The following is a 24,661-nucleotide window of genomic DNA, read 5'->3' on the forward strand; positions in this document are numbered from 1 at the left end:
ACTGTCTAAGGTAGAGCTGTCAGTCTTTGTTAATTTTATCATCTCTCTTAGATTTATAACTAATTGGTTTCCAAGTTCTAGTGGGCTTCATTCAGACATACGCAGTTTAGTTTCCCTCTGGGTTTGGAATACCAGAGTAGTTCCTGTTTTCTTGTATTTAATCTTCACGATCCTTTCCTTTCTCTACACACATACCTTTTCACACCATTTTTTTTTTTACCTTTATGATAGAAATGTCATTGTCTCCATTGCTTGATGAGTATGTAAGACCCTGAGGTCACCTCCTTTCAACACCATGGCCTACTGCTTCTTCACAACCAAGTCTTTCACCAAGGCTTGTCAGTGTGACACTGTTGATTACTGAAAGTGGCTGCCTGAAAGCATATGGTTCAAGGTGCTATGAAAGACTGCAGGTGTCCACTAGGATAGGGAGTTGAGGCTAGAACCTATATGACACTGATTTCGCTGCTATCTTGCCACACTGATTTAATCTTTACATCTCCTGGTCTCTGTCCTTAGTTTGGTAGTACATAACTTTATTTTTCAAGAACTGATCTTCTATTTTCAAGTCTTGCTTTTCATTCTTCATGGTCTGTTAACTTTAAAAAATTCAAACAGTGATATTTTGATAGGAGATGGACATCCCCCACCCCACAAGCAAATCTAAGCACCTATGTCACATATCCAATATGTATGAAAGAAAGACCTAAGGGTTCAAAGCAAAAGGGTGGAATTTTAAGTGTCCTAGACATGAAAGAACTCACTTCTAATTATACAGTGGAGAAGGACCATGTAGCAATGATTCAAAATCTGGAGATTATAATAGAAAAAATAAGCTTAAGATCATGAAATGCGGGGGCTGGCGAGATGGCTCAGTGGTTAAGAGCGCCGACTGCTCTTCCGAAGGTCCCGAGTTCAAATCCCAGCAACCACATGGTGGCTCACAACCATCCATAACGAAATCTGATGCCCCCTTCTGGAGTATCTGAGGACAGCTACAGTGTACTTACATATAATAAATAAATAAATCTTTTAAAAAAAAAAAAAAAAAAAAGATCATGAAATGCTGCTTTTGTTTGGAATATTTTCTCTTGTCTTTCTTCCTTGTTTTCTTCCTTCCTCTCTTCCTCTTTCTTCTCCTTTCCTCTCCTCTCCCCTCCCCTCCCCTTCCCTCCCCTTCCCTCCCTTCCCCTCCCCTCCCCTTCCCTGCCTTTCTTTCCTTTATAACTTTTCAGCCCTGAGGAATGAGTACAAGGTCCTGAATGTGCTAGGCAAATGCTCCACTGTTGAGCTACATCCTTAGCCCTTTAAGTGATATTATCAAGACTTTGTCAGTAAAGCAAAGATGAATGGCCAAGTAAACACATTAACAAAAACCCTCCACACATTATAAGACAAGGTAAAAAAGAAATGGGGAGAATTATTAGCAGCTTACATTAAAAAAAAAAAAAAAACAGTGACAACTGTAAAATATGAAGAGCTTTTAGAACCAACATTGCCAATGTTCCTTATTCAATACTTTGAAACTTGACTCTACTTCAATCAACTAGAGAAATAATTTAGCTCCTACTTTTAAGAAACTGGGTAAACACTATGGAAACAGATAGTTCTCATTAAAAATACAATTGTTCCTTAAACAGAACAAAAGCTGTTCAACTTCACTCATAATAAAAGAGATCCAACTAAGATATTAAAAGATACCTTTTAACTTTTGAATCTAAAGATCATACTAAATGCACCATAGACATTGTTGGGTAAGAGGGAATGTTGCTGGTGATTTATAGAATTATATAATACTTTATAGATGGAGATTTAACAATATCACTCAAAATTACAGTGCATGACTTTAGGACTCAGCAATTCTCCTCTTGGTAAATTATCTTACTGATACATTTTGAAATGTGGAAAATGTGCAGAAGTATTTACTGTGATAGTGTTTGTAAAAACAGAATATTGGAGTCAACCCTAACTGATATATCTAATATATAATATAATGACATATAATAAAACAATATGGAGAAGTGATAAAACACAGTTTCCCCTAGTTAAAAAATAAGAATACAGAAGCTGGAGAGATGGCTCAGTAGTTAAGAACACTCGATGCTTTTCAAGAGGTCCTGAGTTCAATTCCCAACAAGCATATGGAGGCTCACAGCCATCTATAACGAGATCTGATGCTCTCTCTGGCATGCACCATATATACACAGAGAACACTCAAAACATAAAAATAAAAATATAAGACTACTACCTAATGAAATGAAAAGAAATATAGAGTGACTACTTAGGCAAGAGAACATGTTTTAGAGGTAAGGATACAATACTTAGAATCAGGGTTGGTGATACAAAATTGCAAACCTAACCATTTGGGACTTTGTCAAAAGTATGGTAAGTTCATGACTGCCAAAGCCTACATAGTAACTTCCAGGTCAACCTAGAGAAGTTAGTGAGGCCTCATTCTAAGATAAAATGAAAAGTCAAGAAGTGGAGCATTGGTCAAGGCCATGGGGTCAATCTCCAGTACTGATTACACACACACACACACACACACACACACACACACACACGATTGAGTTAAGCGAAATAAATAAGAATACTTAGCATGCATTAATTTGAACACACTTAAAGTATATAAAACTGCTAAGCGTTGTCACCTGTCTGGATACTTGAGTCACTGGGAGATTGGTATACGAAGAATATTTTTTAGTGAAAAAAATCATTTCTAATTTCTAATCTTTCCTTTTTCCCCCTTCAGTGCCAGTGGCTAATGCAGCACCTTGACTCAGCCTGACTCAAGTCCCTGAACTCTACCACGGAGTTACTCACCCAAACCCTTCAGCTCTTTACAATGTATCACTACTGAAAAACTTAAACATTTATTTATTTTTATGTTGCCAGGGATTATAACACCTGAACATTCAACGTTTAGGGTCACTCATATTTTTAGATTGTAATGAGACAGCTAGTCCTATTGGGAATACCAAATATCAAGACGATATATCTGGAGTCTGTAGCCCCCTAGAGATTGAAACTTTCTGCTTCAGTCATGGTATTAGCAAATAACTTAATTTACCATATGCTCATTAGCTCGGAGACATGTCATTTTTCTGTCATTAATATTTGCTAAGTTTTTTATACTTTCCTTACGTACTTGGAAACATCTTTCATCCTGAGCTCTCTTGAATAAGCTCAGTCATCAGGCCCTTTGCCACTTCAAAACTATGTTGCTTCCCTACCAAGGGGTTTACAGAGACCTTTGTCCTCCTTCCCTACCTCCAACCAGCTGCCTGTTTGGTCTCTACAGTTCCCTAAGTTCACATTCCTTCCTGTCTCGGTGAACTCTTAGAAGTATTTTGGCAGATCCTTGTGAGTAGTTGGTTTTCTTAGTATTGGAAGCTGCTAAATGCTGGCAGGGAAGGCATCTGGTTTCACAAGTTTCACCAGCACCTGACTGTGATTGGTACAGGGAACCTAAGTGCATGCTTGCATGGAATCTCTGTTGAATAAACAAAAGCATACTCAGTTCGTGGTGGGGGGCAATGAGTTGAAGCCACAGGAAAAGATAAAAGAGTTGAGACAATCTGGCCTGCAGGCAGTTTATCAGCGAGGGAGGGTGAGATAAATACACATAATTACAGTGTGGTCATTGCCTTAGGAATTGCAAATTATGTTGTGTGAGTCACAGCAAGGTGACTGCCAGAAGGGCATTTATTTACTTATTTATTTTTTCATTATTTATTGAGCTAGGATCCCAAGTCGGAGCCATGCAGCTGAGGATGGCTTTGTACTTCGGATCCTCCAGCGTCTACCTTCTGAGGGCTGTGATTTCAAGCTTGTACCATCATGCCTGTCTTAACTCAGTGCTAGGGATTGAATTCAGGGCTTTTGCATACTAGGCAAGCACTCTGCCAACCAAGCTACAAGTAAGTAAGAGGATTTTAAAAATATTTTATATATCTGGAAAAAAAGCAGTAATATTTAAAAATAGTTTTTCAAGGACTGGCGTTGATTCTCTCAAGGAAGACGAAGATGATTAATCCAGAATATCACAAACCTATAGGGGCCAGAGAAGGAATATGTGGGAAATGAATGAATTGAATGGGGCGGGGAGGAGGGGATAAAAGAGGTCTAGAAGTTTTTAAACCAGGCGGAGTCTTATCTAGGAGATTTTATCCTGCTCAGGACAGAACATTCATTACCCAGGGCATCTGTCCGGTGGTTCCACGGGGACGAAACCCTGTGATCGTAAATGCTCTAATTGTTCCCATAACAGTACAGAGTTGAAACCAGCTGCAAACGGTCAACATGTGACCGTGCTTCCCACTCTACTGGAGAGCGGATGATAGATGAATGTGTTCAGCTGAGGCTGTCTTCAGGCAGGGGGCAATGTGGATTTTTCTAGTATTTACCTAAGAGTTTCTCTGAGCCACTAAAGCAACTTAGTAGCAAATACTTCACAATAGAGAGTCACAAGTGACAATGCTCTCATTTCAGTGGGTAGGGGTGGGTACAGCAACTCAACTTTGAGATTTCACTGTAAAGTCACTTCAAAACAAAGAAAGAAAGAAAGAAAGAAAGAAAGAAAGAAAGAAAGAAAGAAAGAAAGAAAGAAAGAAAGAAAGCAAGCAAGCAAGCAAGCTTTCTCCCTCGTGATCTAGCTGGGAACATATTTGGTGTAAAAGAAATCACTGAAGACTTTCAGGCACCAAACACTTATCAAGCCCCTACTATGTATCAAATGATACATAGTACCAAGTCCTCTTCTGTGAAGCTGCCTACTATGTATCAGATGCTAACCAAGTCTCTTCTGTGGTCAGGTACTTCACTTCATATGTATCCCCAGCCAGCCAGCCTCCTGGGGGGGGGGGGGGGGTCAATGTTATTATTCCTCAAGTCCATGATTTCAGGAGGTAAAAGTGTGGGTGAGAGCAGTCCCTTCCAGAGACAGACAGACAGACAGACAGACAGACTGTGGACAGGTAAGTGGCTTTGTCTGTGAGTATTAGGACCAGGGAAATCCAGCACAGGATAAAGGGAGAGACTGAGCACATGAGAACACACCACTGGTTTCTTTCTACATCATTAAAGAGTTTAACAACAGCTACAAAATTTAAACAAACCAGCTCTCTTTAAACAAACCAGGACTAAAGCCAGCAAGCACTTTCACTTCTGCCTAGAATCCCTTTAAAAGATCTCTCTCTCTCTCTCTCTCTCTCTCTCTCTCTCTCTCTCTCTGTGTGTGTGTGTGTGTGTGTGTGTGTGTGTGTGTTTTTCATGTGTGTGGTGTGCTGGGCAACTATTCAGGAGGTGGTATCTCTCATGCTATATAATCTTTATTAAGTTTAATTGTTATACTGGGTAATGTCTGTATGTAACTCTGCTGAAGTATATTCAATCAGTACTGTAGCTAAACATTACTGACTAATTAGAAACAAAACATCATTCAACAGCTTTAATCTGTTGAATTTCCACTTAACTAAAATGCACATACTATTTTTGAAGCACATTGAGTATTTTTATACATAATCCAGAAGAACACAAATAAAATAACCACAGAAAACGAGTTTCTATACCAAGTTGGGTAGTAATTAAAAAAAAAAAATGTAACTACTGCCAGAATTTTAAACACTAAGAATGTAGCCACCGGGACCAGCCTTATCCATGGTTTTTATAAAGTATGCATTCAATTTGTTTTGCTACAAAGCTTACATTTGTTTTTCAGTTGTGCTCAAGCACTAGGAACAAAAGAAAAGAGAAACAATGAATGTATTAGATAGTCAAGGTAGTCAGACTTCAACAAAGAAAGAAAGCAACAATCTTGTTGGAGCTAAAAAGAAAAGGAGGGTCATTATTATCTTTCAGGAGGAAGAAAGGCGGCCCTGAACCAGAAAGGCTTTCCCATCTGTGAGCTTAGGAGGTGCCGGGTTGGGGAAGAGGAGAGGAGGGTAGGGGGGAGAGGGGGTGGGGAGAGAACATAGCTTACAGACCTTACCATCAGAACCTTGAATCATAAAACAAGTCAATCCACGTTCGGGACCTGCTTAACTTCATCTGTTGAGAGGTACGTTGAGTGAGTCTCTTTCCCCTTCTTGGAATGAATGGGGAAAGCTAGCTGCAGCGCTCTACCTCTTACCAGAGGAATGTATGTTATCTGGAGTTGTTTGGAAACCACAGTCTTTAAAGGAGCTGTATCAACAGGTTTTCCCTTCAGCAGAACACTGAGCCAATTGTAAATGTTGAATGAAAATCCTCAACAAGTAAATACGACCTTAGGAATTCAAAACCTGCCCCAGGTAGGATTTTCTTTTCTTTGTTTTTAAATAGCCTCTCAGCCTCTATCTTTATCACTTCTGTCTATTTGAACCCAGAGGCACCAAGCAGGCAGGGGCTTTTTCCTAGCAACATAAGGAGAGCACATTCTGAGGAAGGTGTGAATGATAGATAGCTTGGAAGTTTGGTCTGGATAAAACTGAGATGTGTTCCATATGGAGCTGTTCCTGTGTCAAGAAAACGAGGCAGGAGAAAGCATGTCCAACCTCCAGCCTTTTATGTCTATATTGTCTATTTGCAGTTCTAATAGCCACCTCCCTTCAATACAAATATTTATCTTTCTCTTTCAACTTTTGCCTGTACAGCCTTAAAATAAGGCTCTTTCTAGAACACCGGTGATGAGATAAGGATGCTTTACCCATCAGCCCTTAATGTTTAGGAGCAATTACCATTGCCTGTGAGCCGGGGCTGTGAATCACTCACAAAATGTACCTGTGATTGTTAAAACCTGGAGACCAAGAAGCGTTGTGTATAGATGGTGTGTGTGTGTGTGTGTGTGTGTGTGTGTGTGTGTGTGTGTATGTGTGTGTTGTTGTTGTTGCTCATGCCAGTGTTTGCACTTACGGAGATCAGAGGTCAACATATGGTGTCTCCCTCCCCTGCTCTGTGCCTTATTGTTTGAAACAGGGCCTCCCACTGAAATCGGAGCTCACTGGTTCAGTTACACTGGCTGTACAGCAATCTCCAGGAACCCTTATAGGATCTGCTGGTCCCCCCTCCCAGCACTACTGTCACAGGCATGTTGTGCCCTGATGGCTTTTTATATGAGTGCTGGGGGTTTGAACTGATGTCCTCATCCTTGCACAGCAAGCATTTGACCCACTATGCCACTTTCCCAACCTATCTTCCCCTTTAAAAATATTGTTTAAAAAAAACTGATATTCAGATTGGACTTAAGGGTATTTGTGAAGCCACTTTCTCCACTGTTTTTGTAAGTTTTGCAGCTCATTCTGCTATACCAAAGGACTTTTATTTATTTTGAAAGCTTCTGCCCAACAAATAGGAAACAACTAGCATAATGAAGACTGTCTATAGGATGGAGAAAATCTTTGGCAACTTTATTTATCAAGATAGGATTTTACTATGTAATCCAGGTTGGTCTTAAATTTAAAATCCTCCTGCCTCAGGATCAATCTACTGTTGTACACATATCTGCCTGTTAATGAGCTACGGGAAGCTAAAGTTTAGCATCTTCATTTTCCACTGGAAACTCTGGGTTTTCAGGAAAACACTAATGTTAACCAAAGATGAGCCGTAATGGCTGGCTTGAATGGAGGCTTCATTCAATGGAGGCTGTTCAATGGGGCTTTTTGAAGAGGCCTCATGTTCTTTTGTGAATGGGTTAGCTCACTCAGGATGATACACTCCAGATCCATCCATTTGCCTATGAATTTAATAAATTCATTGTTTTTAATAGCTGAGTAGTACTCCATTGTGTAAATGTATCACATTTTCTGTATCCATTCCTCTGTTGAGGGACATCTGGGTTCTTTCCAGCTTCTGGCTATTATATATAAGGCTGTTATGAACATAGTGGAGCATGTGTCCTTATTACATGTTGGAGCATCATTTGGGTATATGCCCAGTAGTGGTAGAGCTGGGTTTTCAAGTAGAGCAGGGGGATGGGGGAGGATATAATGTGAGGGTGTTTTTCGGAGGGGAAACCAGGAAAGAGGATAACATTTGAAATGTAAATAAAGAAAATATACAATAATTTTTTTATATAAAAAAGAAGGGGCCTCATGGTAGTGTTTAGACTTTCAGGAGGGATGGAGAGCAGTACCCAGAAGTAGTACAATATTTGGCAACCTAAACAAGATGGCTCCTTAAAGGAAGGAGAACTTTCCCATTAAAGCCCGGAGCAGACGAAGGTATGTTCAGAGAGATCCATTAGGGCAACACAGACCAACTCCTGGGTAAAGGATAGGTCAGACTTTTTAGAACCCTTTAGAGCCAGGGGGAAGTGTTGCATCATGTGATTTAGTCCAGCAGGGAGTATTTGAGTGGAGGGGCCAGGTACCATAAACTGAGAGCTGCTGAATCATCATACAAAGTGCTAAGTGCCCCAGAGAGAGCCACAGAGGGGGATGGTGGCCTGATTCAGGCTATGACATCTGACCTGAAGATGCAGGTCCAGGTTCCAACAGTGTGCAGAAAGGAACCAAACTCAGGTTCATCTGACTATAAAGCCATTTTCCTCACTGCTACGCTGAGAAAACTCAGAGGGCATGGTGGGGCAGTCCTATGATTTCAGTACTTCAGAAGCTAAGACAAGTAGATCTCTAGGAGGTCAAAGATAGCCTGGTCTACCTGGGGCATTCTAGGCTAGCCAAGGCTACATAGCTACTCCCAGTCTCAAAAATAAGAAGCAAAACCAAAAAAAAAAAAAAAAAAAAAAACTTCAGAAACCAAAACCAAAACAATAGCAACAACAAATCACTGACCCAAAATGCTCAAAGCTAAACTGTTCTTTTATATGATGAAGGAGAGATAATGCCCTTGAGGCCAAAGGCTGCTGACTCTTTGTTTTCAATGTAACTTAAGACTATAGGTATTGAGAGCATCATTTCCCAAGAGCTAATCATGAGATTAATATTGCGTATACAATAGTGTGTGTGTGTGTGTGTGTGTGTGTGTGTGTGTGTGTACATACATATAAGAGTTCCTGGAAGTTTATGGAATCATCAAAGTCGTTGCCATTGTTGCTTTCAATTCAAGCATCTGGAGAAAATTTTTACTAATTTTGCCAACCAGTGGTGGTGTATACCACCTTTAATTCCTGACTAGGGAGACAGAGACAGGTAGATCTCTTAAGTTTGAGGCCAGCCTGATCAACAGAGTAAGTTACAGGACAGCCAGGGCTACACAGAAAAACCCTGTCTTGAAAAACCAAAAACAACTATAACAACAAAATTTACTCACTTAAGACAATACAGTTAAAAGGTAAAACCAGGAAAGCGTATAACATCGAATACAGTAGCTTTTTGGCAGCTTAGCTAATAATTCTGTTATTCTAGCAATAACAAAGAAAAAACTGACAACTGACTCAAACTATTAAAAACAAAACCCCACAATATATAAACACGAGTTCTTTTGTTTACACGAAATGAAGCCTACAACTAAAATTAACTTATATTATTAAAAGTATGCTCTGATGACCAGTTTGTTGGACCTAAAAATACCTAAAACCTAAAAAAAAAAAAAAATCCCGAAAACAAATCGTATTGAGTTGTCTCTCCTTGCATTTAATTTCTCATGCAGAAGAAAAGCCTTGAACAAGATTTAAATTCCTCATACCCTATAACTGAAGAAACAAACAAACAAACAAACCCACCCTGATTTCACTTTCTTTTCTTTTGCATTGGGGTCATGGTTTGCTTTGTTACTGAGAGGTCCTGGCCTGGGCCTTTCTTGCTGATGAGTCTGCACAGTTAAAGTGACTCTGAATTCCAAGGTAATGCACATCAATATTCTCTCTCTGTTATAATTGAGATACTGAGTTTGACAGATGGGGACCATTCATAATTCAAAGTTCTATCACAGAATAGAAGTCTTCTTGCAGTAACAAAGGCTTTAGTTTTCAGATAGAAGTATCCAGATTTTCAAGATTGAGGTTGTATTTCTGCATCAGAACTGTGTGGAATGAATTGTTTGTGTTTCTGAACCCATTTGTGGGTAAATCAGCTAGTCACCACTAACTGCAAAATTACCAGTTGGGTTCAGGGATGAGGTTAGGAGGAGACAAACCACATTAGTATATCTGTCAATATTTGTCTTCCTTACTTTTGCTCATGATGCTGATGACATAGATGCTCTTGACAGCTTCTTAATGCCTTTCTCTGAACTCTAAACCTCCCTCCTTCCTCTCCATCCCCCCTACAGTTCACTCTTGGGATCTCCTTTACCTTGGGTATCATTAAAAGTAATGATTTCATGACTAAAGGAACATACATGTTGGATGATTTTTAAGGCAATCCTTTTCAATAATTTTGAATTATTTTAAAGAACAGTGTTCTACTGACTCTTGTAGGCAATCCATTGCCCACATTTTGGTTTATGAATCACAGACTTTGCACACAGTTTTCCTTCCTGTTTACATTGTCTCAGCTCCTACCAACTCTAATTCTCATTTTGAGAATATATGTTTCTGTATGAACTGATTTTGTGTGAATCTGTTTGTGTGTGATTGGTAACTACTTCTATTTTAAAGTCATTAAGGTTTTCTTCTTGGTACTCATCCTGTGGTGATGCCAATACATTAATACACCCCAAGTTTGCTTGCTGCTACTCTAGAGTATGACACTTCTGGGGTATGTAAGGGGAGGAACTTGTCTATCATTTGTATTAATCTATGTATGACTAAAGGCACTGTTACTCAGAAGTAAAATAGTAAAATGTTCAACTGCTTAAACCACAGCATATGCTTTGCTAAACTACTTAACTGCACAACAAATGAAAAACAAGGAAAACTTACCCTTTTTAAAGAAAGTCTCAGTAGATGCTCTAGGCTGTTTGCCCCTATTTCAGCTCACTCCAGCTCAGGTGTCAGTTACAGAAGTCTCTTGGACCTGGGGACTAGACAGACACAAGTAGAAGATTAAAGCAAATCCCTCCACCTAAATTTGCACCGCTTTCAACCAGCCAGTTGCCAGGGTTTGCATAAGGTTCTTCTCTTGACCAATGCTTAGTAACCTTACCCACGAAGCAAGCATCCTAGGGTCTCTTCTTTTTAAACCTCCAAGTTGTTCTTACTGTTCTTTTTATGCTGGATAATTTTCAGGCTTTATTTCCGACTTCCATATTTAATGTATTTTAATTCAGCCTAGTAATGATCTATATATACATGCATCCATGAGCTCATCTTTCCCTTAGGACTTATACAGGTAGTAAGGACCAAGTTGGCATTTGTTATTACTTTCTGGCAATTACAAGTCTGACTTCATAAATACCTTTATTTCTGCACTTGCATCCAAAAGTTTCAGGAGAGAGTGTAGTTAAATAAATAAAACAAGGACTCCTGGACTTGTCCTTTTACAGTGCCCTGATTGTTGTAAACTAGAAGCACCCACATTCTGACCTTCCCTCTTTTATGGCCCTTCTCCAGCGGTTCCTTTTAAATTGTGAATTATGCTTTTAAAATCTTGCAAGTTTTATATAGTTTCCAACAGAGTGACTTATGCTTTCAATTTGAAAATAATATTTTGTATGATTTGCAGAGTTGGGTAAAAATAGTTTACATTTAAAAACAAAGGATTTGACCATTTATCAGTTTCTTCTTTTTAAGAAGAAGGAATAATAAAAGAGATGGAATAGAATTAATCCCCTGGCCCCAGAGGGCTTAATTGTAAAAGCCTCTTTCGTGGCCATAGCCCTTGAAGAATCTTGAGTAAAATGCTAATAGATCGCACCTTCTAATTCTAACGACTCAGAGGAATGATCTAATCTGATGCAAAGTTAAAAGACTTTAACAGACATTTCTCAAAATAATATCCATATCTAGTAACAGGTATGTGTGAAAAGTATTGTTTAGTATTAGTCTTCAGGAAACTATAAATTGAAACCATAGACACTAAAAACTAAAACCAGTTGGAATGAATAGATAGTATTAAAAAGATGAGAGGAGACCAACACTTCATCTTTAGTGGCAAGAGGAAGAAATGAAAACTCCTGCACAGATGGTGGGAGTGTCAATTAGTCCCTCCATGATGGAGAGCAGTGTGGGGATTCAAACAAAAGAAAACAGAGAACGAGAGAAGAGAGAGAGAAAACAGCCAGAGACATCTAGAAGAGTCAAAACTTAACTGGGCTATGAGAGGAAAGAGAGGTGGAGAGAGAGAGCAAGAGAGGAAAAGAAGAGGAGAGGAGAGGAGAGGAGAGGAGGGTATGAAGAGAAGGAGGGGGAGGGGGAGAGGGAGGAGAGGGAGGAGAGAACCAAGAGAGTTCAGTGAGGCCAAAATAGCTGGTTTATGTAGGCATGAGAAGCGGAGGGAAGGGATCCAAAGTCTCTTGGGCTGGACAAATTTAGGGAGAGGGTGGGGGAGGGGTGGGGGTGGGGTGGAGGTGCGGAGGGGTAGGTGGAGGTGGGGGAAGGTGAGAAGTGCTGATTGGAGAAACAGATACCGAGTGAACCTGGAGGCCAAGCAGGCACTTCTGGTATGCTAATAGCCACCTTTGTCACAGGTTTCTTTGGGAAGTGACAGAGCCTAGCTGGAAAAAGCACTTCTCTGCTGGTTGGCTTTGAGAGTTTATAGCCTCACCCTACTTCCTGTTGGTTCTTTCTTCTTGTATTTGACTCTGAGGCTTGATCTCTCAACTTCCTCTTCATCTACATGCTGTTGTGCCTCCCCCACAATCATCGGAAGCCAAAATAACCTGTTCTGTGAGTCGCTTCTGATCGTGGTCTGTAGTGAGAATTTTGGCTTCCTTAAAAACCCAGTTATGTTATGTGAATGTGCTTTTGTTTTATTCCCAGGTGTGGGATGTGGGGCTGCTTCCGGTTATCCACAGCCACTAACTGATTGTTTCATGCTCCAGGAGGGGTGTGATTTTTGCCAGCTGCAGATGTTTATGTTTGGAATTCTGGGGACCCTTGAGAGGGTATAAATTGGAGACCCTTAGAGTGCCTGTGATGGCTGCTGCTGTCCCTGCTGCTGCTGTCCCTGCTGCTGCTCATTCTGATGCTGCGTTCGCTATGTTTGCTGGTTGGTGATATTCTCAAAACAAAACAAAACTGGATGCTACTAGTCAGCAAGAAGTAGTCTAAAGAGACTTCTAGTCATCTTTTTCTCTTTTCTAGTGTTGGGGATTAGAAGGGATTAGGGTAGAATAAGTGTTAGAAGTGTGGTAGATATAAGAACCCAATAAAGTAGACCGCCTCTTCCCCTCCTCCAAAAATAGCACCTACAATAGTATTTCAACACAATTACAGAAAAGTGACTTGACACATTTGCAAAAGCCAAAACATGGGTGGAGCCAAGCTAAGTATTCACCTGAGATGAATAAATAAAGGAAATGTCACAATGTCATAATAGTATTTACATTGGAAAATTATCCAGCTTAAAAATGGGAATCTTATCATCTATGACAACATGCATGAACCCGGAGAACACTATGCGAAGTAAAATAAGCCAAGTACAGAACAACAAATGCTATGGAGCCTACTTCCATATGGAGCCGAGGAGACTCATTGCTAACAGTAGAATGACAGTGAGCAGATGCTAAGGAAGGAGTTATTGGGAGAAGTATAGCTGTTCATCAGGTCATACAGTTGTAACCAGGCATGGTAGGCATGACTTTAATCGCAGCTCAAGGAGGTAGATAGCTCAAGGCTGGCCTGGTCTACAGAGAAAGTTCCAGAATAGCCAGGGCAACCTAGAAAGACTGTCTCAAATACACTGGAGTAATACACTTTACTAATCTCCTGGAATGTATAGTAACTATAATAAATAATAATCTGTTGCATACTTCAAAGTTGCTCCCAGGTATAGTTAACAGACTTCCTGTACAAAACCCAAATATTAAAACAGTGAATTAATTAGCTTGATTTAATTACTTCATAATATGTACATGTCAAAATATGATTTATTCCATATATTTACTATTTGTGAATTTTAAATATTATTAAATTTTTTTTACAGGGCAGTGGTGGCACACACCTTTAATCCCAGCACTCGGGACGCAGAGGCAGGCAGATCTCTTAGTTCAAGGCCAACCTGGTCTACAGAGTGAGTTCCAGGACAGCCAGGGCTACACAGAGAAACCCTGTCTCAATAAAGCAAACAAACAAACAAACAAACAAACAAAAGGTCCTATCCTACAACAGCTACTCACATATCTTTTCTACCAGCTATAAAGTCTTCCTTCATTTAAATAATCATCAAACACTTCATTCGTAGGGATTTTTTATTTTGTCATATTTTCTCATTAGGATTCTGCTTCTTTGGGGGACGACAGGTACTTCCCAGTTAAGGGAGTGTGGCTTGGCCGCCACCAGAGAGGCTCTGGAGCCCGCTTGCCTTTATTACCCCAACAACATCCACAACTGCACTTGGCTTCAGCACAACCAGACTGACGAAGGCTGCTCACCACGGATGAAGACAAGGTAAGGCCGGCACCACAGAAGTGGGGTCACGCAGACCTACTTGCACATGCCATGAGAGGAAGGAAGGTCCACACTGGTCCAGTGTGAGCTGCCTGACTCCATCCTAGCCAGTCCCTTGTACTGCTGCTGCTGCAGGAGGTGGGGGAGCCGGCACTGCTAGAAAGTCCTGTATGTGAGGAACTCTTTCATCTTCTTGGCGATTGGCAGTGCTAGGACTTGATACGTTGTCAGGAAACTTCGGAGGGCTTTCCTGAATAAGTGCTTCAGTGAGGACAGGACCCGGGGAGCTGTCCAGAACTAGACATGGCCATCTCTCGTCCCCTTGGCAATAATTCCACCGTGTGGGAAGAACTTGCAGCAAAGACCATTGATTATCGGAGCAAAGGCAACCAGAGCCTTCAGTTCCAGAGCCCAGATCCTGAGCAGCCTGTCATCTGCCACTGTAGCGAGATAATTAGACATAGTACTACCGGAGGATCCAGCAATACCTCTCCTGGGCATATATCCAGAAGATGCCCCAACTGGTAAGAAGGACACATGCTCCACTATGTTCATAGCAGCCTTATTTATAATAGCCAGAAGCTGGAAAGAACCCAGATGCCCCTCAACAGAGGAATGGATACAGAAAATGTGGTACATTTACACAATGGAGTACTACTCAGCTATTAAAAAGAATGAATTTATGAAATTCCTAGCCAAATGGATGGACCTGGAGGGCATCATCTTGAGTGAGGTAACCCAATCACAAAAGAACTCACATAATATGTACTCACTGATAAGTGGATATTAGCACAGAAACTTAGAATACCCAAGGTATAAGATACAATTTGCAAAACACATGAAACTCAAAGAAGAACGAAGACCAAAGTGTGGTCACTTTGCCCCTTCTTAGAATTGGGAACAAAACACCCATGGAAGGAGTTACAGAGACAAAGTTTGGAGCTGAGACGAAAGGATGGACCATCTAGAGACTGCCATATCCAGGGATCCATCCCATAATCAGCTTCCAAACGCTGACACCATTGCATACACTAGCAAGATTTTGCTGAAAGGACCCAGATATAGCTGTCTCTTGTGAGACTATGCTGGGATCTAGCAAACACAGAAGTGGATGCTCACAGTCAGCTATTGGATGGATTACAGGGCCCCCAATGGAGGAGCTAGAGAAAGTAACCAAGGAGCTAAAGGGATCTGCAACCCTATAGGTGGAACAACAATATGAACTAACCAGTAACCCCTGGAGCTCGTGTCTTTAGCTGAATATGTATCAGAAGATGGCCTAGTCGGCCATCAGTGGAAAGAGAGGCCCTTTGGTCGTGCAAACTTTATATGCCTCAGTACAGGGGAACGCCAGGGCCAAGAAGTGGGAGTGGGAGTGTGGGGGAGTGGGTGGGGGAGCGTGTGGGGGACTTTTGGGATAGCATTGAAAATGTAACTGAAATAAATACCTAATTTAAAAAAAAAAAGATTCTGCTTCATTTTCTTCTACTGAAAGAACCTAGCTCAGTCCTTTTTAAAAAAAAAAATTTATTAGGTATTTTCCTCATTTACATTTCCAATGCTATCCCAAAAGTCCCCCATGAATTCAGGGTCAACCTTTGATATAGAAGAAGCTAGCCTGACCCCGTCTGGAGAAACACACACACACACACACACACACACACACACACAACCAAACTTCAAAAACAAAACAAAAAGACAACAAGAGGAAAGAACGACTCAAAATGAGCAGAACTTAGAGCTGAATGGGAAGGAACTTCCACAAGGGGCAGACATATTTGTGTGATGTAAATTCTTCCTGGTGAGTATAGGTAATTATAAACAAGTAATTAAAATGCATTAAGTTCAACATAGTTCGCACCTAAGTTTGTTTTCAGTTTTGTCTACATGATTCCCCAGTGCAGAAGATCATTGAATCCCTGGGCTGCACATCTTCCTTGCTACCTCACAGTCAGGTGTGGAAGTCGGGTTAGGCTGCCTCCATATTTTCACCTGTACAATTGGGCTGGGACAAGGAAGGGAGAAATGAAACGGGTGAGTATGTCATTCTACTGTGCCCTCTGTATCTCATTCTCTGTTCTCTTGGGTGCAAGGTGAGCTACCAAACATCACCAGAAGTTGGGAGGATGGTATATAAGTTTGGTTAAGAAAGAAGCAATATCAACAAGTACTTACTGACAGGAGACTGATATAGTGATCTCCTGAGAGGCTCTGCCAGTGCCTGGCAAATACTGAAGTGGATGCTCACAGTCATCCATTGGACAAAGCACAGGGTCCACAATGAAGATGCCAGAGAAATACCCAGGGAGCTGAAGGGGACTGAAACCCTCAAGGAGATACATCAATATGAACTAACCAGTACCCCCAGAGCTCCTTGGAAGTATACCACCAATCAAAACAAAAAAACAAAAAAAAAAAACAAAAAAAAAAAGTCACATAGTGGAACTTGTGGCTCTAAGCTATATATGTGCCAGAGGATGGCCTAGTCGAACATCAGTGGGAGGAGAGGCCCTTGGTCCTGTGAAGGTTCTATACCCCAGTGTATGGCAGGGCCAGAAAGCAGGATTGGGTGGGTTGGTGAGCAGGGTAGGGGATAGGGGGAGGGAGCTTTCAGAGGGGAAACCAGGAATGGGGATAACATTTGAAATGTAAATAAGGAAAATATCCAAGAAAAAAAAAAAAAGAGGCACTATATTGGTATTTGTCTTACGCTAAACTGAAAAGACCTTGTTATATCGTGATCTTGTTATGAACAATTTCAACTAGATCCTGAACCTCCCAGAGTTAGTCAATTTGTTTATCCTGATTTGTTCTATGTCATCAGGGTCCTCAGCATTTATGTTTAAAGATAGAATGACTAAGTTAGGAGCTGAGGATACAGTTTGATAATGAAGAGTTGCCTGGCATTCTCAAAACCCTGGGCTTGGGGCTTGAGTTCTATTTCTAGCACCAAACAAACAAAACAAAATGACCATGAACCAAATGAGCAAACAAACTAATAAACAATAAAACAAAACAAACCTTTAACTTACAATAAAATTTGCTATGTTAAAATGATATGACTTCTGCAACTACAATAACATTCACCTTAGTGAATGAGTATATAGTACAATTCATTCTCTCTCTCTCTCTCTCTCTCTCTCTCTCTCTCTCTCTCTTTCTCTCTCTCTCAGGTAGCACAATTCAGTGAGCATTAACAGTATTTTGGTTGGAAGAGGAGTTGCCTGTGTTTCTTCCTGGCGTTGGCTAGCATTCTCAAACTGCCTGTTCAGCTATGCATCCAGCAGTTACAAAGAAATAAATATATATTTAAAAAAAAAACAAAAACCCAAAAAACAAAATGCAAAAGAGATATGAATTATTAGAAACTGATAAAATTGAGGAGTAAAACCAATTTCACTTCAATCATTTTTCACCAGTTAAATTCTAAGTACAAATAAAAAATGCCCTGGCCTGGAAGACAGAGCACAGCTCCCCACTGAAGTCTATGACTAGATCCTGGTGTGCCTTGTGGAGGGTGAGGCATAGCCTACCTCTGGCCCAGGACCGAATTCAGCATGGACAGGTAGTTCCCTGTCAATGTTATAGACTCTAGAATATGGCAGAAAAGGAGTGAAGGTAATGAGAAGGAAATTTACTAGGTTAGGGCACAAGCAGAGATGGACTCCTCTACTGCTGGTAAAGACCTAAAGTAGATTGAGTCAAGAGGCTAAACAAGAAGGCCCATTTGCATGTTGCCCTCTTGCCCACTCTACTGTGCCCAAAGTAAAGCAATTTGTTTTATAGTGCATTTGGGAGACGGGGCATAGGGACCATGAGGTAAGTCTTGATATTGTCATTTTGTTCATAATGTAGCTTATATACACCCATATCCTCCAAGGCTAGGTTTCTTTCTACATAAAATAGAAGTATGCCTATTTCATGGGTACTTGTTGTGCAGGTTAGATGACACCGTGGGCAGCATTCTCTGAGGAATATTAGCTAATCACAATAATACTTTATCTGCTCAGCCTCCATCTGGAAGGAGAAAGCATGAGGAAAGGCCATGTAGCATGGGAAGCTAGATGGACCGTGTTTCTCCAGAGCAAGGATATCTGGTGTTCATCCTCTGTCTTCTCTTGTTTCAGACTTAATTCTGTTTCCTCATGGTCAGAGGCTGCTTCATTCAACATAAGCTCAATAAATGTGGCTTCTGTGCCAAGTGGATTGCATGTGTGTTGAGAGTACACTGATGAACACATACAGGGATAGTTGAACAGAAAGCAAGATCCAGAGCCAGGCACAGTGATTGTAACCCAGCATTATGGAGGTTGTCAGAGGATGATTATTGATTTTCATCAAGTTATATATGAGTTCCAGACTAGCCTGTATGTGTGTGTGTGCAGGTATTCTCCTCTTAGTCAAGATAGCTAAACTAATCCCCATCAAATTTGTACACAGTCAAGGTTCAGCTCAGCTCTGTCATTTCAATTCTCTAAAAGACGAATACCTTTCCTTTCCTTTCTTATTTTCTTTGTTAATTTCCTCTAAGAAAACCTTGATAGAAGTCAAGTCTGGAACTCATCAAGTTACATATGAATTCCAGGCTACCCTGGGCTATAGCATGAAACTTTGTCTTTGAAACAAGATATAAGATCAGGCCCATTGGATACACTCCTATGGGCCCAGCTTTTAGGAGGGAGGCACAGGCAAAAGGATCATGGCAAATTCAGGGCCAGCCTAGTCTACCTCACACAAAAGAAATAAGTAACAATTGTTATATGTGATAATTATTTGTTCTATGAAGAAAAAAAAAAAAGCTCCAGTATTCCAAATGGGGTGGTCTGTCAAGAAAAGACCTGATTGAAAGGGAAATTTAAGCCAAGACACCAAAGAGCAGATTTTCTGTTTTATATCCTCTCTCTGCTGAACTTGTGATAACCAGTCTTCACCTGCAACTCCTCAGAGGTTACAGATACTGGAATGCTCCTAAGACAGACCATGTTCTCATCTAGAGGAACCCTAGAACCATGGCTGTTGTGTGTCAGCACAGGACTCCAAACAAGCCAAAGGGTGTGTGGGAAGCTGAGGTTGCTTGCCTAGGAGGAAGAGAATAAACAGCAGATCTGGGCACACTCTGGAACTACTGAAAGTCTGGGTATACTGGTGTGAGGAACTTAAGGAGGCCACCTCAGAACACCTAATTGGATTCTTAAAACAGGACAAGAAGGAACCCATTATTTCTTACTATGGACCTGCACCCCTATATAGCTTTATTACCAGGAAATCTGTGATTGCCTCCTGGCATCTAAGGGAGGCAGGGTGTGCTGGCTTGCTCAGTGAGTTCACAGTTGAGCCCTCACCCACCCAGCTTGAGTAGCAACTTCTCCTTTCCTAGCAAGAGCCTTTGCTAGGGGACTCAATATGGTAGTGCTATCCCCAAATTGTGGCTCCTCTTGTGGTCCTCAACATGAGTAGTTTTGTGGATTTGAAACAATTCTTGTTCACCCTGGAGCAGTACCATTCTTACTGTTGGCAAAAGCCAAGTGCTGAGAACTCCTTTTGGGTGTAGTAATATGTAGGCGGAATCAAAGAAGGAAGGAATGAGATATGAGTTAAAACAAGAGAATGTAAAGGTAATGTTTGCATACCTGCTGTAGTGTGTAATTAAAAGATTTCAGGAGGTAGGGAGATGGTTTTTACAGGGATTGCATTAAGTTAGTTTCAATCTGTTTAACAACAACAAAAAAAAATCACAAGTAATATTCTCTTGGCTAGCTTTCTTACATATTAAAGCCTAGAATTATGCAGATAAATTCTCAGGCTAAGACATGCCTTACCTAATTGAAAACAGACTAGCAAGCAAGTCTCTGTGATTGCAAAGATAATAGTCAGACTTAATGTAAGAACTAGATGAGCCGGCCAGACTTGATTTCTATCAAGGTTTTCTTAGAGGGAATTAACAAAGAAAGAAAAAAAAAAAAAAGACGGGAAAGGTATTAATCTTTTAAGGAATTGAAATGACAGAGAGCTGAGCTGAACCTGATTGTGTACACATTTGATGGGGATTAGCTTAGCTGTACTGACTAAGAGCAGAATACTACCCCCTACACACAGGAGGCTGCATGGATGATAACTCTATTTAACAGGTTTCACAACTACAAACTGGTCACAAGCCCAGTCCAGAAACCCTGACTTTCCAACATGCCAGAGTATTTATAGAACTTTCAGGGACTGTTGTAAAAGTCTCAAGATAAAATTAATATTGATTTGCCTGAATCTTAAAATGATATAAATGTGAAATATAACTTTGGGGGAAATATGGAGAGCTCTCTGAAAAGACTGATGTCTCTGTACCAGGCGCTGAGATTTTTATTATGAGCCACAAACACAACTGATACCTCTTTTAAAAAGAGTTATGCAAAGAACCAAAAGCCTTGTAAAGACAGAGTAAAATAATAATAAAGAAAATTGAAGAATATCCTTCTACAATAATAAAGAAAGTAAAAGAAAGTCAGTTGTCACAACATCCCTTCCTTTTAGTTCCCTCCATTCCCCATCTTTAGCTGTTTGCTGGAAAATGAGATTTGTCATATTTGTGTTTCAGTGCTTGGGGTGGATTTACACACACACACACACACACACACACACACACACACACCTTTTTCAGTACTGGACATGAACCCAGGGCTTTGTGTAAACTAGACAAGTGCTACACTGATAACCAAGCCCCAGCCCCAGCCCCAGCCACAGCCACAGCCACAGCCACAGCCACAGCCACAGCCACAGCCACAGCCACAGCCACAGCCACAGCCACAGCCACAGCCACAGCCGTGTAACATTAAGGTCTTTTTATCTGGGTGTTTTTTGTTTGTTTGTTTGTTTTCCTTTCAATAAATTATTGAAAGGCAGCAATTACCAGACTCTAAATAACTGAGAATACTGTGCACACAAGGGATATATTTACAAAAGGACAGCCTTCCATTTGTGGTTGTTTATAACATATTAAGACAAATTTGGGTAGGTTTGACATTATTCTTCAGCAAGTCCAGTGTTTAGAATTCTGAAGTTGGGGAATGTGACAGTGCTAGAACCTGAGTTTGCTCTTGAAGGGTGGCACGTAAGGAGGTGGGAAGGAGGCAGAGAGGGAGAATAGATTCTCATTAAGGATAAAAATGATACTAATACTCATCAATAAATGATGTATTCATTCACTCATTCATCCATTCTCTTAACCATACAACTCATTTATAAAGAACCCACACGTCTTGACACCTGGGGTAATGCATCAAACAAAAACCTATCAATACTGCCAGACAACCTCACCTAATTAACACACATGGAGCACTGTATCCAGAAGCAATAGAGCCTATATTTTCTTCAATGTACATGGAGCATTCAAGAATACATAGCATAGCCTTGCATAGTCATCCACTCCAGGAATCCCAGGATCTAGGAAAGGTTAGACAGGAAGAGGAGGAGTTTGAAACCTGTGCAAGCAGCATAGTGGAACCTTATCTCCAGTAAACAGAGGATAATGGGAAGAAATGATACATAAGGATTTGAAAAGAAAGAAAACACGTCCATGGTCATAACAGAAAACAATGATAAGGTTCAGGGTAATGACAGGCTTACTTCGAAGTTGAGAGGACTGCAAGCAGGGAGCTATCTGACCTTCCTATAGCTCTTCTTCTGTGAATCGGACGTAGGAGGTCCCCAAGAATCTCATTCTAAGCAGCCACCTTTACTAAGTGCCTCTCAAATCATTTATATCTGACCATAACCTTTCCTCTTACTTTCTATGGCTTTTCACTATTTCCCAAATCTAAGCATAAAATTATACAACAGGTCCCCTGTTTCTCTGGGTGTGCATTTCTTGCAGTCTCCAAACTCATAAAAGTTACGGTAAGTTGGTTGCTTTCTATTGAGGATTGGTCTGCTGCTATGTATTGTAATGCTCAATTCTGTACCAGAAGGTCTAGGCCTAGGAGTGAATTCTCTCATTTAGAAGCTTTGGTTGTACAAACCCTGCTCCTTGATTTAAAACTAGTGGTTAAATAAAATTGGCTAAAGCCAGTTACTGGAGGGATTAGAGGTAGGTGGCTATTGAGTTACCTGGTTGGAGGTAGAGAAGAAAGAGAAGTGAGGAGAAACCAGGGGAAAAGGAAGAATGAGAGGAGAAGAGGAGGAAGCCGCCATGAGTGGAGATGGACCATGAGCACGGTGGCCAGGAGAAACAGCAAGCATCTGGGGTTCGCCGCTGGGGGTGGGGTGGGGGGATGTAGCCAGGACAGCGGTTAGAAGAGTAGATTAAAGATTATGCTGGCTCCCGTAATTGTCAAAGTCAAATAAAATAACGACAGTTTGAGTCCCATTTATTTGAAAGCTTAAAGTGGTTGTATTACAGCTTTCATCTGGAGGAAAAAAAATCTGTCTTTTGTTTTAGAGATTTAGAGAATGACCCAATAAGCTTTACCTGTGACAGTCAAGGCCTTCCTTGTTCTTCCCTCAAACAAATCCCTAAGGTTTACGATTCACACGTTCGCATTCACTGCAGAAGCAAGCCCACTTCTCTCTTCCAGTTTTGAGTACTTTTCTCTTCACTGTTACCAAATATCTGCGAAAGGCACTTAAAGGAGGAAGGATTTATTTTGGCGCACCATTTGGGGAGACACAGCCCGTCAGGGCAGGAAGGACAGGGTGTCAGGAACCACGAGGCTGTGGTTGTTTTAGTTGGGATGCTTGACCTCTTAGCAGAATTCGAAGCAGGAGGAGTGGGGGTGGTGGGGAAGCGCTAAACTTCAAGGCCCGCCCTCCAGAGACCCACTTCCTGCGGCTAGGTCCACCTCCCAAAGCTCGGGCAACCCGTGAGAACAGCGCCTGTATATAGAGACCAAGTGTTCCAACACACGATTCTGTGTGGAGAATTTCACATGTGAACCACAGCCATGAGAATTGGATGCCCTGTAACGTGGACGATAGGCAGGGAGACGTGATGCTGGCTTGTAATATCTGTACTCCCAGCGTTAGGAGGGCTGAGGCAGGAGGATCACTTTGACTGGGAGAAGGAGACCGGCCTGAAAAAACTCAAGGGAGGCTTGTCTTAGAAAGGAAAAAATAAAGTAAGAAGAATTTTTTTAAGGTGCAAAAATAAATATCAATTGATAGAAAGTATATGGTCCAAAAGTCAGAAAGAAAGACTTAAAAAAAAAAAAAAAAAAAACCTCAAAAAACTAAAGTAACAGACGCTTAATCTCCAAATCAGAACTCAGAAATAGAGAAAAACCTCCAGCCAGATGGACAGGGCTTTGTGCAAAGCTGGAGTGCTGATTTGTGGCAGCCAAGCCGTGTAAGTCATTTCCAGAAATTCGGATCTATATTACGTACACTTTTTTTTTTTTTTTATCTAGAGATCTGACATTAATTAAATCTCGGTTTTTGCAACAAGCCTCACTTTCAGGGTATACTCCCTAGCTTCCGCAGAACACACTTCCTGCCAAGGCATCCTCCTTCCACTTCAGGCCAAGAGTTGCCTTCCTCTTTTTGGCAGTCAGACTTTTAGCTCTATAAGAAATGAAGAGTCCCTGTAGATTTGCAGCAGTGATCTTGACTGGCCCTGCAGTTGCTTATTTATGAACCACTGTAAACTAAAGCCCAAGAAATCTAAAAGTCCAGTGTATTGAATTAAGAAATCCCATTTTTCTCTGAAAAGCAAATGGTTTACTATTGTGGTGATGGCCAACCATGACCAAGAACAACCTGGAGAGGAAACGGTTTATTTAGCTTAGGTATTCTAAATTGCAGTCGATTGAGGGAAGCCAAGGCAGGAACTTAAACAAGGTGGGAAACCTGGAGGCAGGAGCTGAGGCAGGAGCTGATGCAGAGGCCATGGGGAAGTGCTACTTATTGGCTTGCTCTTGGGTTGCTCAGCCTGTTTTCTTATAGAACCAGGACCACAATCACAGGGGTGTCCCCACTCACAATGGGCTGGGACCACTCCGCTATCAGCCACTAATTAAGAAATTTTTCTACAGGCTTGCCTATAGCTCCATCTTATAGAGGCATTTTTTTCAAGTGAGGTTTGCCCCTCTGAGGACACCAGATTATATTCAGTTGATATAAGGCTGGCCAGCATATCAAACATCCTTTTTACCTTCGTATCGAACCACTACTATCACTTCAATTTACTGAAATTGTTTAAAAGACATGCTAGAACATTTTGTACCAAATGATTTTGACAGGTGCTCATTCTGG

General features: G+C 40.9%; 1 protein-coding gene across 2 annotated transcripts in view; it reads right to left on the bottom strand.

The window, feature by feature from the left end:
- Positions 1-24,661, bottom strand: part of Slc39a10 (solute carrier family 39 (zinc transporter), member 10) — a 118,233-nt gene that overhangs the window by 74,455 nt on the left and 19,117 nt on the right. The window contains exon 2 of one of the 2 annotated variants that reach the window (NM_001356417.1): positions 10,802-10,902. Coding sequence is in view for 1 of the 2 variants with exons in the window: in XM_006495932.3 (XP_006495995.1) it covers positions 5,990-6,008 (19 nt within the window). In the remaining variant the exon portion in view is untranslated. Of the gene's footprint in view, positions 1-5,989; positions 6,068-10,801; positions 10,903-24,661 lie in introns of those variants that run through there. The other variant, XM_006495932.3, reaches the window with a different exon arrangement.

The sequence above is a fragment of the Mus musculus genome, chromosome 1, assembly GCF_000001635.26.
Source record: "Mus musculus strain C57BL/6J chromosome 1, GRCm38.p6 C57BL/6J".
Lineage (NCBI taxonomy): Eukaryota > Metazoa > Chordata > Mammalia > Rodentia > Muridae > Mus > Mus musculus.